We start from the raw sequence: 17,310 nt of genomic DNA on the forward strand, positions 1-17,310 counted from the left end.
CGCCCCTCCTTTTGTGCTGTAAAGTACAAAGAGGAAGTATTTTTCCTCATGATTGTACCCAGTGGCAGACGGAAATGCACAGAGTGAGGCTTATGTCTTTTTCTAACATACAGCAAGCAGGCAAATTCTGGCAGATTGAATTAGAAAAATTGTCCAGATACACTTTGAGCGACAACAAGATTCATGGAGCCTATCAGACCTAAGGAACGGCATGCTGTTGCTCCGAAAATAAGTTGGAGGTGTACAAATCTTGGTCAAAATGAAGACAAGACGAGTAGCTGCTTTCAAACCACTGCGCGTTAACCACCCTGATAACCACCCTGATAACTGCCTACCTGCAAGAACGTCTCCCCAAAAAGTAAAGCATTTTTAAAAGTGGCGTGAACGGAAACATGTTGTCAAAATGTCACATATCCAGCTGAAGAAGCAGAAACAGAGAAGCGATGTTTACACTGATGGTGTCATTATTCTTAAGCCTTTATATTGTGCAATCATCAAGTGCTTCATAATTATAAGTTCAAGCAAAAACCTTGTAATTTTCCACTTTAATATAAAGCATTGATAGGGATGTCTTCCCTCCCAACTGAATAAGATGCTTTAATGGTGTTTTGTTTTTGGTGTTTTGAATTTTTTATTCAGTTTGATAGAGAAAGTCAACTGCGAGACACAGAAGGTGCAATGGAAATGATAGATGTGTGTTACTGAATAGGCAAACACTCATGCTCTCTGCCACCCACTCCCGTTGAGTCCATTATCAACCACCTCTGGCAGTTGTCAGAGAAAACACAAGCAGCCCGAGCTGACCCTGCGGACTCCACATGATGTTTTTGTAGTCATCATAAGCCTCATCGTGCCCTTAACTTGCTTTTTTGAGCAGGTGCAAATTAGCTATGGTGTAGCTACGTGTGTGGGCTTAGTTGTTATGTTGTAACCTGTAGATGCACAAGAATGAATCTCGCTTCAGGCTGTCAGTCAGAGCACGGGGACTCAGATCTTGAAGGGAGAACTTGCCCTGGTCAGCGAGGTCGAATGCCTGAACTGTCAGTGTATTATGATTCATCCAGCTCTCTTCAACAAGACATGTTTCTGATTGTCTGTGGATTAAAAGCTTTGGTAAATTACAACAGACTAAAGGAGATACACTGGAACAGTAATTATTACAGCAGTTTATTGTTGTATTATGAATGTGCTTCTACTGGGAAGCTCCCAGTGGCCAGCAGTCACGCTGTGGAAGCACTGGGTAGCTCCAGTTGCCAAGTCTTGTTATTAGTGCAGCTTTGTGTGGTGCCAAGATGAGAGATTGCTTTTCCCACTCTGGTTTTAAGTTTTTTATTTTTAGGTTTTTAATGGACAAGGGACAAAGTATTGCCTGTATCAATTTAGTATGTTTTGTGGCACGATGTTTCACATGTTAATAGGCTCCTCGCTATCTGATTACGGCTGCTATTCAGGCTGCTGCATGTATGTGTGTGTAATTCAAGAGATAACAATGTGCATGCATGTGTGCAGTGCGTTCTCCTCCACTAAATCTCTGCAGAGCGCAGAGAAATGACAGAGGGAGAAAAAAAAGAAGAGCAATGAGAAAAATACAAAGATAAGAGAAGGGAGAGAGAGAGAGAATCCCCTGCTGTTTTTCCAATCAGGAGGCGTCGTCCTCTTCACTGGGTGATTTATTCTCCCTCCTCTCCTTCATGTCCCAATTTCCAGCCCCACCACCACCGCTACCCCACCATCCGTTTCTTTCATTCATTCTTTCTCTTCTTTCTGTGGGCAGCTGGTGAACATTTAGAAATGACGACAGAAACACATTCAGGCAGGCAGTGTTGTTAAAATGACTCACCTGTAAGGCTGCGAGGTTTTCATCCAAAGTAATTCAAACAGTTCACTTTTTCTTGCTGAATTCAGTCGGGGATAAATGTTGCTTCTCCAGACGAGACCGAGAGATGCCTCGACATCAAACATCTTTTATTTTAAAAGCAGCATTAAATGATGTATGACCTCACTGGCCGGCATTAATAAGTGTCTGGCACCGCTCCCCGCAAAGATCAACCTCCTTAACAAACTGAATAATGAATCCGGTGTGCAGGTCAAGACTAAATATATATTATTAATTTGTTAATTTAATCCAGGAATGAAAAATGTTAATCTCCTCAGAGAACAATCGCACTGTTAATAGGAATCAAAGTCACAGTTTGATTTGTGTGTGTGTCACCGACATTGCCAGTAAATAGAGCATTCATTCATTATAACCTTGTCTTATTTTGTCGTCAACCAATCATTTAGTCACATTTTATATCCCAGCAAGCCCCCCTGCACCTCCCTCCATTCATCCCCTAGAGCCACAAGTGTGTGTGTGTGTGTGTGTGTGTGTGTGTGTGTGTGTGTGTGTGTGTGTATGTGTGTGCCAGTGTCTGATCCCTTGCAGCTGCGCTATGGTGCCACCCAAACCCAGCAGCCTTTAACAAGAGTCTTTCTATGTTAGCATAAGTGGATGTGTTAGAGCTTTAGCACATTGTATGTTAAATTACCAAAGCAAGTGTTTGTGTGTATTTTGCCGTTTTGCTCTTGCCCCCTTCCGCACAAACCCACCCACCCACTGACCCCTCCCTCTTAGCGCTGGTTGGTTGCCACGGCTACAGTGTCGCCTCTCTTCCTCATGTTGCTATGAGACTCGGACCGACAGACCTGAGCTGAATGACAATGTGTCTGTGGCTCTGGCAAGAGGCCCAAAACAACCAATAAGAGACGGTCCAGACAAACACTTCCCAGTCTGGGGGTCTGGGGACCTCCGGGGTGATTGTTTGGGTTGGCAGGAGCCTCCTCAGCCATATGAGGGGCAGTTTATTAACACTATTTATATCCTCCGCAATTGTCTCAATGAGGAAATGTGTCACTCATTGTTAATGATTATGAGAGTTCCTTCATGACATTTGATTAAAATTTGGCCCCAAGAAAGAAAGATTGCTGTTATAAAAGGGGAGATAATAGTGATGCAACTTTACAAGGATACATTAATCAACATATTTGATATTAACAATGGATCAATGCTTATCATAATGAGAAATCCACAGACAAAAAAGGTCGGATAACCCGCCTGCCTGCCAAATACCAAATGTCAGACAGGCAAAGTTAGAGGCTTGCTGATGAGGAGAGCTGAACGTATGTAGCGAAAGAGGAATTGAGGGAGAGAGTGAAAACTCGACTTAAATTTCACAGTTAATCACGGTGACACAAACATCTAAATCAACCAAATCAGAGTCAGCTTGATTTGTAAATTGCCAATTACTTGCTTACATGTTTGTCATGACAACTTTATAAGGTGGTAGATAATTTGACAGATGTTTTCAACATCCCTTTTAACTCTGAACTCACATCATTTTGGCTCTTGCTCACAGAATAAGTTGTTTATTTCCCTCATTTAGAACTGAACTAGGAAAAATGTTGTCTTCTAATGTGGTGTTAAAACTAGGAGCGACACAGTAACAGCGTTACCAGCTACATTATCTCTGAGTCATTTGCTCCTTACTGTTGTTTTGTCTTCAGTGTTTGTGACTTCTACTTGACACAAAGCACTTCAACTGAACATCGTCTAAACTTTGTATTCAAAAAATAATCCATGCTCTTGATCAATGTCTGAGCCCCATTTTAATATGACATTTTGCCGCCCCATTGCATCTTTGTGTGCACCACAATGCACATAAAGCTAGCACAGTGTCAGTTAAGTAAACTAAATAACACAGCACCACAGCTAAAAACAAAACATATGATTGCGCTTCATTGCGATTGTCAGTCGTGTCACTGGCTTCCATTAACAATGACTTGTAACTTGTTGCTGTGTCACTTATTGTGTTATCGTAGCATTACAGTTCACTTTATACATGGAATAATCTGCAATTTTGCCTCTACTGTTTATTATTGTTTATTACCTTCCATTAATGACACATCCTTGATTACAGTTCCACTGAAAACCGATGGAAACGTCATCAGTTCAAATAATCCTGAACAGAACTGGTTCAAGAACCAGAGCTAGTTTGGTGGAAAAAGTGTATGTTGGCATCCAGAGGAATGTTCTCAGTATATGGAAACATTTTCAGTTTCAGAAGTGAAAACACTGCAATTTAATAAATGTCATTTGGGTGTAAAAGAAGAAAACAAACGTTCTGTGTGTCCATAAAATCTGGATCACACTCATGATCTATGGGAGCAGACTTTATACCCAATGACATCACAAGTTTGAGACTTATTTCTCTGGTTTCTGGCCTTGAGAGAGATGATTCATGTTCACGAATATTGATTGAACTTTCCTCGGTTGGGGAACATGTTGGATGAATATTTTAAGTTAAATATGGCATGGTCTTGATTAATATACATCTCTCTATATGGCATATGCATACATTTTGCTGTTGTTCATATAGTATTTCTCTGTCTTAGTATGTTTTATTTTCATGTTTTATAAATCTCAGTGTTGTAATTAACACTTGTGTTTTGGTTTATTGGGTGAAAAATAAAATTTTTCCCACAACAGTTACTAAAATTAATGGACAGTGAACAATAAACTGCAATAACTTTAAAAGGGAAACTGTTGGGATCCAGTTTACTGACTGTTTGTTCCTAAGTGGCTTAATGAAGACACTGACATGTGACTTCAACTGCAGAACTCTGGGGAATAGAAAATGCTAAATATTCTTTGCTGATGGAATAAGAAGAAAAAAACATTTTTAAGATTTCATCTTGGGCTCTGGCTAAATTTGTAGATGATTAATAAAAAAGAATCAATAGATCAGTTGATAATTATTAGCTACAGCCAGAATAGGGAACAATAAACCATGCTGTGTTGATGTCAAATAAGAAAACAGTGGAAATTTCTGACTAGAAATGACATTTCATTGACAAATTCTAGCTTTAAGTTGTAAATATTGCTGGAGTATTTGCAATATGCTGATTTCTGGAACCTGAAATTTCAGACTGCCTGGATTCTGACCTCCACAAAAGACGAATGTTTCATCTCAGGCTGCCTTTTGTACTTGCTGTGACTCAGTAGTGCAAGAGGACACTAGGGAGACACGATTTTTTTCTCCCAGTAAGAATAACACCTTGATTCAGAGCTGAAATATGCTCTGCTGGAGGCGCCTGCGACCGTGGAAGAGAGTTCTGACACATAACAGCAGAGCTGATGTGGGTGGGAGGGTGAGATCTTTTGGGCTTTGTGTCGCCAGAATCAATCCGCTTTTTTATCTGTTTAGTTTGTTGTTCATGTGCATGTGCACAGAGAGTGTCGGGGGAGACTGACATGGGTTAGAGCAGCACATCATTCAGTCAGTGTTGTGCTTCTCCTCCCTCAATATGGTTTCATTATTTTCAGATGTATAGGCAGGCTGATTTATTTTCTCACACAATAATTGTATAAACACTTTAAACAACATGACCCATATTTCTCTCTGTCTGTCTTTCTCCTCAGGAACTGTTTACAGCTGAGTGTAAGTTCAAGGAGTCGGTGTTCGAGAACTACTATGTGATCTACAGCTCTATGCTCTACAGACAGAAGGAGTCGGGCCGGGCCTGGTTTCTGGGCCTCAATAAAGAGGGACAGGCCATGAAGGGCAACAGGGTCAAAAAGACCAAACCAGCTGCACACTTCCTGCCTAAACCTATAGAAGGTAACACACACACTTAAACACACATAAACGTGGGCTGATTCATTTATTTGTATCTAATTTTTTATTTTAGACCAGATATCTTTTGTTTACAAAGATGGTTTCCTGTGTTAAAGAAACATTATGCAACTTTTTAAGTTAAAATAACAGCTTCAAAATCATTTAGAGCAGTGGTTCCCAACTGGTGGGTCGCAGTCCAAAAAATGTGTTGTGGCCCATTCTGTATGGACCGCAAGTGGATTGTCTACATGTCAGACCAGTTGGGAACAAATGTTTAGATGGTACACTAACTTGAAATAAGGAGAATGGCATCTCTGTCATTCACGCCGACCGGCTCTTCTAGTTCTATGTTACTACGGTAAGCGAGTTGGATCTCCAGGGAGACGAGTGTAACGCTTTACGTCAGTATGTCACCACAAGCGAGCTACAAAAATGCCAGCGCCATTTTATCTTTTTTAAAATAAATTTATTTGGGGTTTTTTTAGACCCAGTGCAATGAACGGATAAGTTTACTTTCACTGAACCTGACGTTATGCTCCTCCGTCTGTGCCCCGAGTACGCTCTGTGCTCCAACAGTGTGGCGCAAACAATTTCTACATGATAACATATATTCCAACAGCTCTCCTGACGAACAGTCCAGCTCCAGAAATCAATACATGGCAGCAGATGTTGATATTGTAGCAGCTGCCAAAAATAAAAGAATGCGTGGGAAACCCTGCTGTCGGTCAGCATTGTTCTTTGGCATTCAACGTCGTATTTTCCAGTTCAAAATCCTTCAGCTTGTCAACAAAGGCACCTGTCCACCTGTCCATGAGACTCAGGCAAGGACGCACACTCCTTGTGGATTGTCCTTGTTTTCCCGTTTGGCCAAGAGACACTTCACGACAGCCTCATCAGGACAGCATTAACAGTTTGAAACCTGCAGACGTCGTTTGTATTCATGACAGCAGTGTACCACTATAAAACTGTGAGGGCACCGAATCGCAAACGTATAAAATTTTGCATAATGCTGCTTTAAGTTTTGTACTTTCTTTTTGTTTTATGGATTATGGAGTAAAGACACACTTTTTCCTACTGCTCTTTATCTCTTAACTTCATTCATGCTTCACTTATCTTCTCTTTTATCTCTTGTTTTCCCTATTTTTCTCCTCCCTTCCCTCCCTTCATCCTCTTGTATACCTTCTTTTCCCTCTCTTCTGCTCTCTTTCTTCTTTCATCAAATTTCTTTCCCTTTTTCTTCTTCTCTTTTCCCACCACTACTGTATCCCCTTCAACTGTCCTCTTCTTTCCTTTCTTTCCTTCCCTTGTTGTCCTACCCTTGCCCCATCCACCGTTTTTCTCCCACCACTAGTTGCGATGTACCGAGAGCCTTCGTTGCACGACGTAGGGGAGGCGGTGCCTAAACTCGCCGGGGGCCCGCCTTCCAAAAGCACAACCAGCGAACCAGTGGTCATGAACGGCGGCAAACCAGTCAACAAACCCGACAAGGAGGAGACATAACCCCGCCCCACTTTTCACCCTCCCCCTGGCCAACCAGAGGCCAGGAAAAGCCAGAGACTTGCCCCGCTGCTGCGCTCTCAAAAAACTAAACTGCAACAAAAGGTAACCAAACAAACAAGTTCTGACTGGTCAGCAGCGGGGCTGCACATCCCGCCTCACCTCTCTCCCTGTTGGACGGATCCGGTGTTGTGGGGCAGAGCGCTGCAGCTGGTGGCGGGGGGAAGAGGAGGATGAAGACCGAAAAGTCGGGCCAATGCCAGCCAGATATTTTGGAACTGGGACAGCCCTCATGTGGGAGTCAAAATGACTTAAAAATATAAACAAAACAAAGAAAAAACAGGAAAAAAATGTCGTCTTCACCGGTAATTTTCTGTGACAATCTGTAAGAATGAGGCCCCTTTTTTTCCTCTCCTGATAGTACTGTTTTCTGTTGCCAGGTATGCTTGCTTGATGGTGGCTTCACATAAACATTCACTCACAAACACACATGCACACAACTCCCACCCAAAATCGACCACTTGGATTCGATCTTTGAGTAAATAAAGAACAGATTAAAGCAAACATCGGGCAAAGAGAACGCTTTAAATACCAAACACCGATGATTCAGAGGATGCTTAGTCATCGATCAATTAAGATTTGGAGCAGGACCTTCTGTCCTCAGCTCATAATGAAATGCACTTGAAAACGTCCCTGTGCGATTCATACAAGGCAACCCATCGTATGACCTGTCTCTAATTTTGATCAAACACTATATAGCTGTTAAAAAGAGAGAGTTCTTATTTGGCACCACATAACTTAAAGCATGTTTGTCTTTTTCAGTATGCTTTTATTATCTCTATTGTCAGGTGGTTTATTATTCTGCACACACTGAGCACTAGTGATAACCGAGCGACGATGTTGTACAGACACAAAACAGATTTTAGTGTCTGCCATTCTGTCTTCTTTTTTTTTTTTCTCCCTGTCCAGTTGTGAATGCTAAGACGACACAAGTGTAGCTCAGGAGAGGAGATCGGCTGACTTGTCGAGAGTTTTGGTATCAAGTTGCTCAAGTTAGTGCGTAGCTGAAACCAGAATGATTTCCACAAAATCCCTGTTTGTAGCAACAGACAGGAGGCATGCTGGTGTCCGAGCAGCATGGTAGCAGTCAGCGTTTACATGGAGTAGCAGATTTTGTCGAAGGTCAAACCTCTAGAACGGTTAGTTGTACTTTTACTTTCTGTTGCCTTCCCAAGTACTTGAAGTTAAAAGTAGGAATGAGAGTAATAATGAACAGGGTAAAAGATGTTAAAGCCACTACATGTGACACTTTACTGCACAGATACTGTTAAAAGTGATACTGCGGCAGACAGCACTACACACCACTACCCTCCCACAGATCCAACCCCGGACCCGACGATCGGAGGCCTTCACAGGTCCTAATCTGCAATGTAACAAGTGAAATCTTTAACCTTTTGAAACCTGGAGCTACATCACTTCCCTTGTTCTGCTTTCAGATGCCTTTCACAAGTATTTTGTCATTTGAACCCTGAGCAAATACGTGTGATTTCTTTAAAAAACATGGGAAAAAGGCAATGAGCAACTTCAAAAACAGCTGAAATAAAAATGCTGGGGAAAAACTGTATTTGTGTAATTATCATAATTACATATGTAACATGATCTTACAGAATTATTATACGTTTTAAGAGCTTTGTCCAAGTCTTGTTTGTTGTCGTTCTTTCTTTTTTGTTGTTTTTGGGGTTTTTTTAATAATTCCATGCTAATTTTTGGGTCATTTGTTCTTTTGTTGCTCATCATTTTTTTCCATATTTTTGAAGGAAATCATGCCAATTTGCTCAGGATTTTTTCAATATTATTCAATAAACCGTAGAGAAGTACAACAAGTATAAGGTAGCATAAAATGTGTAGCTCAAAAATGTACTTAACTACCATCCTTGAGTGAATTTGCAGTATGTGATTTCTTCCCACCAGCGGAAGTGCAGATCTCTGTGTCAGCGGCTGCATTCAGACTGCTGCAAATTAGACCTTTGAGACGGATTGTCCTTGCTGTTTTTGCAAGTAATCAGGTTGGATTTATGTGTCCAAACAGTACGACACTATCTGCGTGGGTTACTGTGGTAATGATGTAAGCAACAGTAACAGCGTGGCTACACAGGTGATGCAGCTTTCCGACATGGAAGAATGAGAAACGGAGGTTAGGGGTGTCCCCGACTTAGAATTTACAGTCAAATCACATTTGTCTAGTGTTACCTGTCGTCTGTTGGCACCTGATAGTTGAATATTTTTGTCTTTTTATTTGTTTTTTGTTGTTTTTGCTGATTGATCTATATTCTCATTAGCAACATTAGTTCCTTTTTTTGTCTACACCAAGCAAATAAGCTGAAACACAACTCGTCTTTTTTGTTCTAAAGATTATTTTGGCTTTGATTACCTTTAATGGACAGCACAGTTTAAGCGTGAAAGGGGGAGTGGGGGGGGGGGTGGCATGCAGCAAAGGGTCAAGGCTAGAATCGAAGCCCTCACAATTCGTCTTTTTGACTTGGTGTGAGACCTTATTTTGTTAAAGGACATATTCCATCTAGCGCTGTTTGTTTTTTGTGTTTTGCATGTTGTGGCATTGACAGGTATCAAAATAGATAGACAGGCAGACAATGTCATTTAGTTTGGTTCCTGCTTGCTTTTCATGGTTATCAACAGAACTTTTGACTTCCTCTTAGAGAGAAAGATGCAAGCCACAATAAGCTTCCCCCTGCTGATTCTGAGAGAGTCATTCATAGCTTCAAAAAATAATTAGCGCTCTGGAAGCACCACGTTCTTTATACATATAAATAAATAGATATATATATTATTTTTGTGGCTTTTATTGCCTTTAGAATAGAATACAAAGCCTTTATTGTCATTGTACAAGTATAACGAAATTTGAAAGTGCTACTTCTGAAACAGTGCAAGTACTAAAAATATAAACAACAACACAAACCAATAAAATATGAGGCACACATATTATAGAGCAGGGGAAGAGAGAGAGGAAAATGACACGGAGCAAAGGGCTGAGGGTCAAAACTGAACCTGTGCCGCTGCCAAGGACTCTGGGGCGCACACTCTACCAGGTGAGCTAGAGGTCGCCCCGAGCAATGAGTGCTCTGAATACCAAATTATGTCATGTATCATGATTCATTGGGAGAAACCAACCTGATTTTGTAAACACCCCCATATAGCCTGAGTGGAATGATCCTTTGTTTCATAAGCACATATTCCTGCAATTGTGACGATTGAACTGTGAGATTGGCAGTCAAACCAGGCTCCTTAGATAGAATCGTCCAACAGTCGACTTTCGGGGTCACCCCTTAATGGAAGTCCGTTCTTTTGCCCCCCAAACAATTATGCTGTTAAGTCACGGTGCACAGATCTTTAGTCGCACCAGACAAACTCCTCCATAGCACTCTGCAAGTATCAGCATGGATTCTGCTCAGCTTTTCCGTCACTCTAGATTTGACGTGGACGTCGTGTCTCACATTGTAAGTGATGCAGAAGACACTTTGAAATCGGTTTTGACCATTCAGACCTTTTGGACTGAGACACATCTGTAGAAATCTGGCTGGAATGGCATTTCTTACCACTTCCAAATGTTGTTTGCAAAAAAAAACCTGGATACAATCTGGTTACGCCAAAAAGCGTATTTTGGAGTCTGAACAAGAGCAGTATTTCCCAGTTGATCAGAGCAGATCTAATCACCTGAATAATAATTTTTGGAGAAAATGTTGTTTTTTTTGACAAGATGGACACTGAGAGCTGTTCAGTCAAAAAAAAAAAAACATTTACACATTGTGACATTGAATAAGCCTTCACAGCAGCCTACTAAATCTGGTGAGGTTAGTAAAAAAAAAAAGTATTAGAAATGTGGTTTCTGTAACCACCCAAAACAAACAGCACACACTGATTGCAGCGTCAAATCCACATAGTGAAATACAGTTTTCTGTGAAATGTTGAGAACAACAGGGCAGAAAACCAAATGCCTTGAAATGAAATTAAACCAAATAGATTCCCGTGCTTTGCCCTCTCACTGTGACAGTCAACATGGCACCAATCTGTTCTGGACTTGAACCCTGTTCAACACCCCGGCTTTCTGTTTACTCTTCTTTCTTAGACAGCAAAACTAGACGCCAATTAACTCTCCAGAAAGTTACAGCAGTAGTCCATCATATCCCTGAGGAGACATTAATACTGTGATCCCACATTTCATTATTAGAGTCAGTGACTATAAGCCACACAAACAAATATATTCAGGAAGAAACTCTGCATCTCTTTTGCTTTGGATCACATTTTTTTAAGCAAACCAACCATTTTGCATTTTAATCAGATCCTTGAAACACTGTTGTATTTGTCGAAGATGAATGACCTCCACTGATGTTCCCAAAACTACAAAGAAACAAGATAAAGCAGCAACCCTAAAAAAAAGCAAAACAAGGCCGTATCCTCACAGTTGTTGCGACATTAAATGAGCACCCCCAGCCTTGAGCAACAGGTGTGTGCCTGTGCAGCAGGTCAAACACTGCACAAAAAGGGAAGCAACTCCGATGTGTTTCATGTTGTCGCGCTGTGTTGTACCGTACACTCGGCTGCTGAAGAGACTGTGAAAATACAAGACAGCTAACAGTGTTTCTAATTGGCATTTCTCAGATTTGTTCCTCACATACACCACATTTTTCTCTCCTCTGATTCTCATTAGCTGTTACTTGCCTTCAAAAATGTGTGGCCGACCAGCTCGCATTACATAAACAAGTCTAGTCCAACATCCATAGATGCTGTTTAAAATTAAGATATTTTTTTAAAGCCACATGTCAGTGAAATATGTTTGAGATAAAAGAAAGATCAGAATTTAGTGTTATCTGTGTAACCTGAAAATCTGAAAGTGAACGTGACGTGTGTCATGAAAGTTTTTTTGGTTGTAGAGACTTGCTTAGTGAGTGCCTCTCATCCTCGAACTTGAGATGTGAGATCCAGGGCGGGTGTAGATTTATGCGAAACACTCGGCCATCCTGATCTCCAGCTGGGCTTTTCCAAAATTTCAAAATTCTCAAAGTCACTTGACTCCAGCTCTGTCAGAGTGGGATGAGGAAGACGTGTTTTGACCGGTGTTGTGCTTGTTTCACGTTGAAGAAATGTGGATGTAACGTCGTGTCACCGTAAAATTAAACCCTGACAATCAGGTCTGTAGACTTTTATTTCTTAACATGTACTGTGTTGTCTCAGCTGCCTGTGTCTAAGAAGCCACTTTAATTACAGAATAGTCTGATGTTTTTGTTTTTGCCTGAAGAAACAGTAGGAGATACAACCCAAGACTATTTACTGAACGATTATCAAGCAGCTAATTTGTCTACACTGCTGGCAGAGGAAAAAGATGGACTTAGCAAAAGAACCAAATCTTCCTCCGTTCAAAGAGGCCCAGCTTGTTAGGTTAGAAGTAGGGTTCACATCCTGCAAAAAGCAGCCACTGAAGATCTGTGGCACATGCTCAAGAATTAATGGTAGTTGAGGCCGGAGAAAAAAGGGGCCTGGTTTCCTGGCTGCTGACCAAACACACCGCGACAATAGTGTTTCCAGGCTGGTAATCACAGTTCCTGGTTCAAACAACGAAGGCGCAATTACTGTCAGCATCTCCTGAGAGATTTCTCTCTCCACTGGTGGTTCGCCAGGTACCAAGGCTACAATTATGAGATATCTAACAGCGGGCTGTGCACAGGAAAGAGAGCAGCTGATTTAATTAGAAGTGAGCAATCACGGCAACCCGGGTCACTTTTAATTTCCACATACAAGCACCACTCGTGCTCTCATGGCAGGTACACATGTAGCCATCTTACTTTGTCCTGCATGAACTGTAGCTCTCGAATCAGAAAATGGACACAAGACATAATGGGACAAAAAGGCTTCAGTACAGGTGCACTTTAGAGACACAGGGACATGTAATGGTTAGCACTGTACTCATGATGTAGCTGGTCTCCCTCAGGTTTTCTTTGCTTTTCTTTTTCTTTTTATCCATTCCACTTTATTCCTCCAACAAAAGACTGCCTTATTACATCTGAATCTGAAACGAGACAGTAAACACGCTTTCTTTCTCCCTCAAACACACACATAAAGAACACACACACTCTTCATCCTATTTTACGTTTCAATTATCCTTTGATCCCCAATCTTCTGTTCACTGTAACTATGCTAGCTTTCGCTCTCTGCTCGTTTTGTAATCACGCAGCCAGAGAACTTTATTCCCACCTCCTCTTTTCTCCTCCTCCTCTCTCTGTTCGGACTGTTTTCCCACTTGTTGCATGTTTTTTAAAAGAGGAAAGATGACTGGGGCTAATGCATGTGGTAATTTAGGAAATGTGTTATCAAAAACAAAAACATTTACAGCATAGCATCGGTGAGACTTTGCGTCTGGCTCACTTCTGGCATCGGTTTGCACTGGCAGAGATCTTTGTATCATTTATACATTTTCCTGTGGCATCAGAAACAACTTACACAGACATATTGTTTTTGAAGCACAATCCATCATTGCAGTAATGGAGCAAAGGAAGAATGAATCAAAATTACTTCATACCGCTAACATTGTTACACTAATGCATGTCTTGCGTGGAATACTTTCAGCAGAGCATCAATATTTAATTCTGGTGGCTGAGAGCAGAAAAATTATAAAAAAAACAGGAACAAGTAATTGTTTGATATCCTTTGCTGCTTCCTTTAACAATGATGCATTGTGCTCCAAGAGTTATTTTAGATGCTGGTAGATGTAGAAATAGATGTAATGATCAAGAGCCATCACACTATTTAAGTTACAGTGGTGTTAAAGCGACGACCACACCAGATTGGAGGCCATCTTTAAGGTGGGCAAAAATGGTGATAAGCAGGTATAAAGTAACAAAACAGTCAAATAACGGACAAAGGTCTTTTCCATTAAAGTCAAAAGAAAAATGGCGCAAGTTTTCTTCATCACTCAGTGCTGCCACTGGTGGTCAGCTGCTGTATTAAAGCTATACAGGAACAAATCTATCATCATTTTTCATTTTAGTATTGACTTCAGTGGAAAAATCATGACCTAATGCTGTAAAGATTGTCTACCATCCAGTGAGTTTGTATTTTCAACATTATCCCTGTAACCAATTTCAGGGTGTGTCCCTGATATGTAGTGTCACGGTCCTGGATCAGGGGTTAATGGAAACTAGTGCACACACATGTAATTACATGTTCAGTTCCAAAGTGAGACCGAGATTAATTGCAGGATAGAGAACACATTAAATAAAGTCGTAGATTTACCACCTTCTGTGCAAAGCATGTTATGAGCCAGAGGCAGACTGTCACAGGTGTTAACCTTAAAGGAGATTACTCTGTCTGTCAGTAAATGTACAGTTACCTTTACATACATATTATGCAAACAGTTTGTCTGCACTGTACAGTTTGTGTCCAAATCCATTGTATACACACAGAAAACAATATTGAATAAAGGATTTATAGAAAGGACGTGTGCCTGGACTGATTTACTGCACACTGTGTCAGCGTGTTCATTTATTTTTATGTCAGCTAAACATTAAATGATGTCATCTCTGAATGTATTCATCTGTTCTACATTAGCATCCTTGTTAATAGATTTACAACAACAGTGTAGGAGCTGAGATTCTGATGCAAACTGTGAAAAGATGTGCACAAGTGCATAATTTCATTCAATTTTTTCACAAAACCCGTAAATCTAAGTAACACTAATAAATGCCTATAAACAGAGACATAGAGAGGAACAGCATCAGTCAGTTTCTGCAGAGCTGAGTGTGATGGAAGCACCATTAAACAGCTCCACTATCAGGCAGACATGTATGGAGAGAGCTGCAGAGACAGCTCGGCAGACACATTCAGACAGGTTGACAGGCAGGAAGACACACACACACACACACACACACACACACACACACATGCACACACACGCAACGCAGTGCCTGGCCTCCTTTATGACAGATGAACCAGCAAATACTGTAATTAGGTGGATGTCATTAAAATCTGCATATGTAAATTAAATGTAAATTAGGTGTACTTTGAAGGGCAACATGGTGTTTAATTAGCAAGATGGGGGTTATAAAGAACTGTAACTTTAATTATATCCAATGAAACGCTGCATGCTTCGTCTCTCATACAAACTGATTATTGTAACGTTTTCCATCACTTGTGAAAGTATTAGGATTGTGGACTTTGTCATGATTTTATTCCTTGTTTTTTCACCTGTCATTCTTTGTCATTTTTAAAATTTAGTTTCACCATCTGTTCTGCTATCGTGTGCACTGTCACATCCTTTGTTGCCTCCTGCATAAATTAAGTTTTTTTTACTTCCATACTTTGTCATTATACTGCGCTGGTGTGATTCATCACTCTGCAGACAAATGCAATTACTTTAATGTGAGCAAAGTGATGTTTAGAATAGTTTCAGCTGCTCATTTGTAGTTCCTCCACGTTCATGTATCTGATAGTATTTATATGTTGTATAGGCCTCATGATGGAGCTATTATTAGTTGTTATCTTTATCTGTATAAGCATCCATCATATACACATACAGCCTCTGCAAACTGTGTAATTGATCATTGAAGAAGACAGTGACAGGATCTAGATCTGTATAGTCCTTCTGTCAGCAGAGTCTATTGTCTTTTCATCATTTAAAGGTCCATATTTGAGGAATGTGTTGTTTCTTGAATCTGCAGTGCCTCTGGTCTTCATTTCTTCGGCTCCTCTGGACCATAGCCACCATTGAAGGCAGATCATTATGATCTTAGGAAGGTTCCTATAACTGAGTGAAATGACACAGAAGTAGCTGAGTGGAAGCCAAAATAAGAGTTAGTCCAATGATCGAAATGCTAAGGAAAGGTACTCTAATGCTTCATTTCTTATCTGCTTTACCAAAGGAAAGGAGATCATGTCGGCCCACAATCCCTTGCTGCAGCAACATCTAAAGCGAAAACAAATGATCAGCCTCACTGACAAGGAATGCAGATATCATGTAAGTTACCATTTCTTATTAAAGGCCTTGTGTGTAGGATTTAGGCACATATATTGTTTTCTTTAGTGTATAATCACCAGAAAATAAGAATTATGTTTTTTGTTACCTTACAATGACACATACTGTAGATATCCACATAGGAGTAGGTACTAGAATGAACAAACCAAACACTGGCTCTGGATAGAGATGTATTTCCACACGCTTCGCCCGTGGGAAAGGTTTCAGTTGGTCACAGGTAGATGCCGTTAAATCCTACACACTAGACTTCTTTCAATATAATGCCATGGCCTGTTAATATGTGTATGTACACTATATGGACAAAAGTATTGGGCCACACCTCTTAATCTTTGAATTCAAGTGTTTCATTCAGTCCCATTGCCACAGGTGGGCAAAAGTGGGCAAAAATTCCCACAGACCCACTCCATCTTGTAGAAAGCCTTCTCAGAAGAGTGGAAGCTGTTGTAGCTGCAAAGGTCGGACCGACTCCATATTAATGCCTATGGATTCAGAATGGGATGTCATAAAAGCTCCTGTAGGTGTAATGAGTAGGTGACACGTACTTTTGTCCATATAGTGTAGTGTATGTGTATGTCCATATATACATAGTGTGTGTATTTTGAACTTTTAACAATATGTTAACTTACACAACTGTTATCAAAGTGCTATGCTTTTAGCAGGGCCGGCGCATGCACTTTTGCCGCTCTAGGTAATAAGCAATTATTTGCAGTGTATCATACCAGCAGTAACACACAAAGGCCAATATGCCATACACATAAAGCAAACGACTAAGAACAAACACCACTACGGCCTACAAATAACACAAATGTTAAGTGCAACAATTATGCGTTCAAAAGGTCAGCAATATCACAGTTTACATGACTCATGCAGGCATTTTGTGAGTCTATATACAGACACTGAAGAGATCTTGCCAACAACTTCAGTAACGTGGTTCAGAATTCTATACAGCAGAGTGATGACAACACATAACTATTTAAAAAAAAATCTTCAAAATACTTCAGCTCTTCAAACTAAGTATTACCAGTGCATATACCACTTTCTCGTGTTCAAATGTGCATCGAACACATATGACTAATGGACTGCAACTTAATGACTAAAGAGCAAATAAAGCTTACT

At 40.6% G+C, this 17,310-nt stretch overlaps 1 protein-coding gene across 5 annotated transcripts in view; it reads left to right on the forward strand.

Moving 5' to 3' along the window:
* LOC121962894 (fibroblast growth factor 14-like) overlaps positions 1-17,310 on the forward strand; it is a 95,598-nt gene that overhangs the window by 60,238 nt on the left and 18,050 nt on the right. For 3 of the 5 annotated variants that reach the window (XR_015775905.1, XR_015775906.1, XR_015775907.1), the window contains exons 4-5: positions 5,459-5,657; positions 16,082-16,176. Coding sequence is in view for 2 of the 5 variants with exons in the window: in XM_088074653.1 (XP_087930779.1) it covers positions 5,459-5,657; positions 7,006-7,154 (348 nt within the window). In the remaining 3 variants the exon portion in view is untranslated. Of the gene's footprint in view, positions 1-5,458; positions 5,658-7,005; positions 12,359-16,081; positions 16,177-17,310 lie in introns of those variants that run through there. The other 2 variants (XM_088074653.1, XM_042513215.2) reach the window with 1 other exon arrangement.

Source organism: Plectropomus leopardus, chromosome 24 (genome assembly GCF_026936395.1).
Source record: "Plectropomus leopardus strain MGB_pleo_1.0 chromosome 24, ASM2693639v1, whole genome shotgun sequence".
NCBI classification, from domain to species: Eukaryota; Metazoa; Chordata; class Actinopteri; order Perciformes; family Serranidae; genus Plectropomus; species Plectropomus leopardus.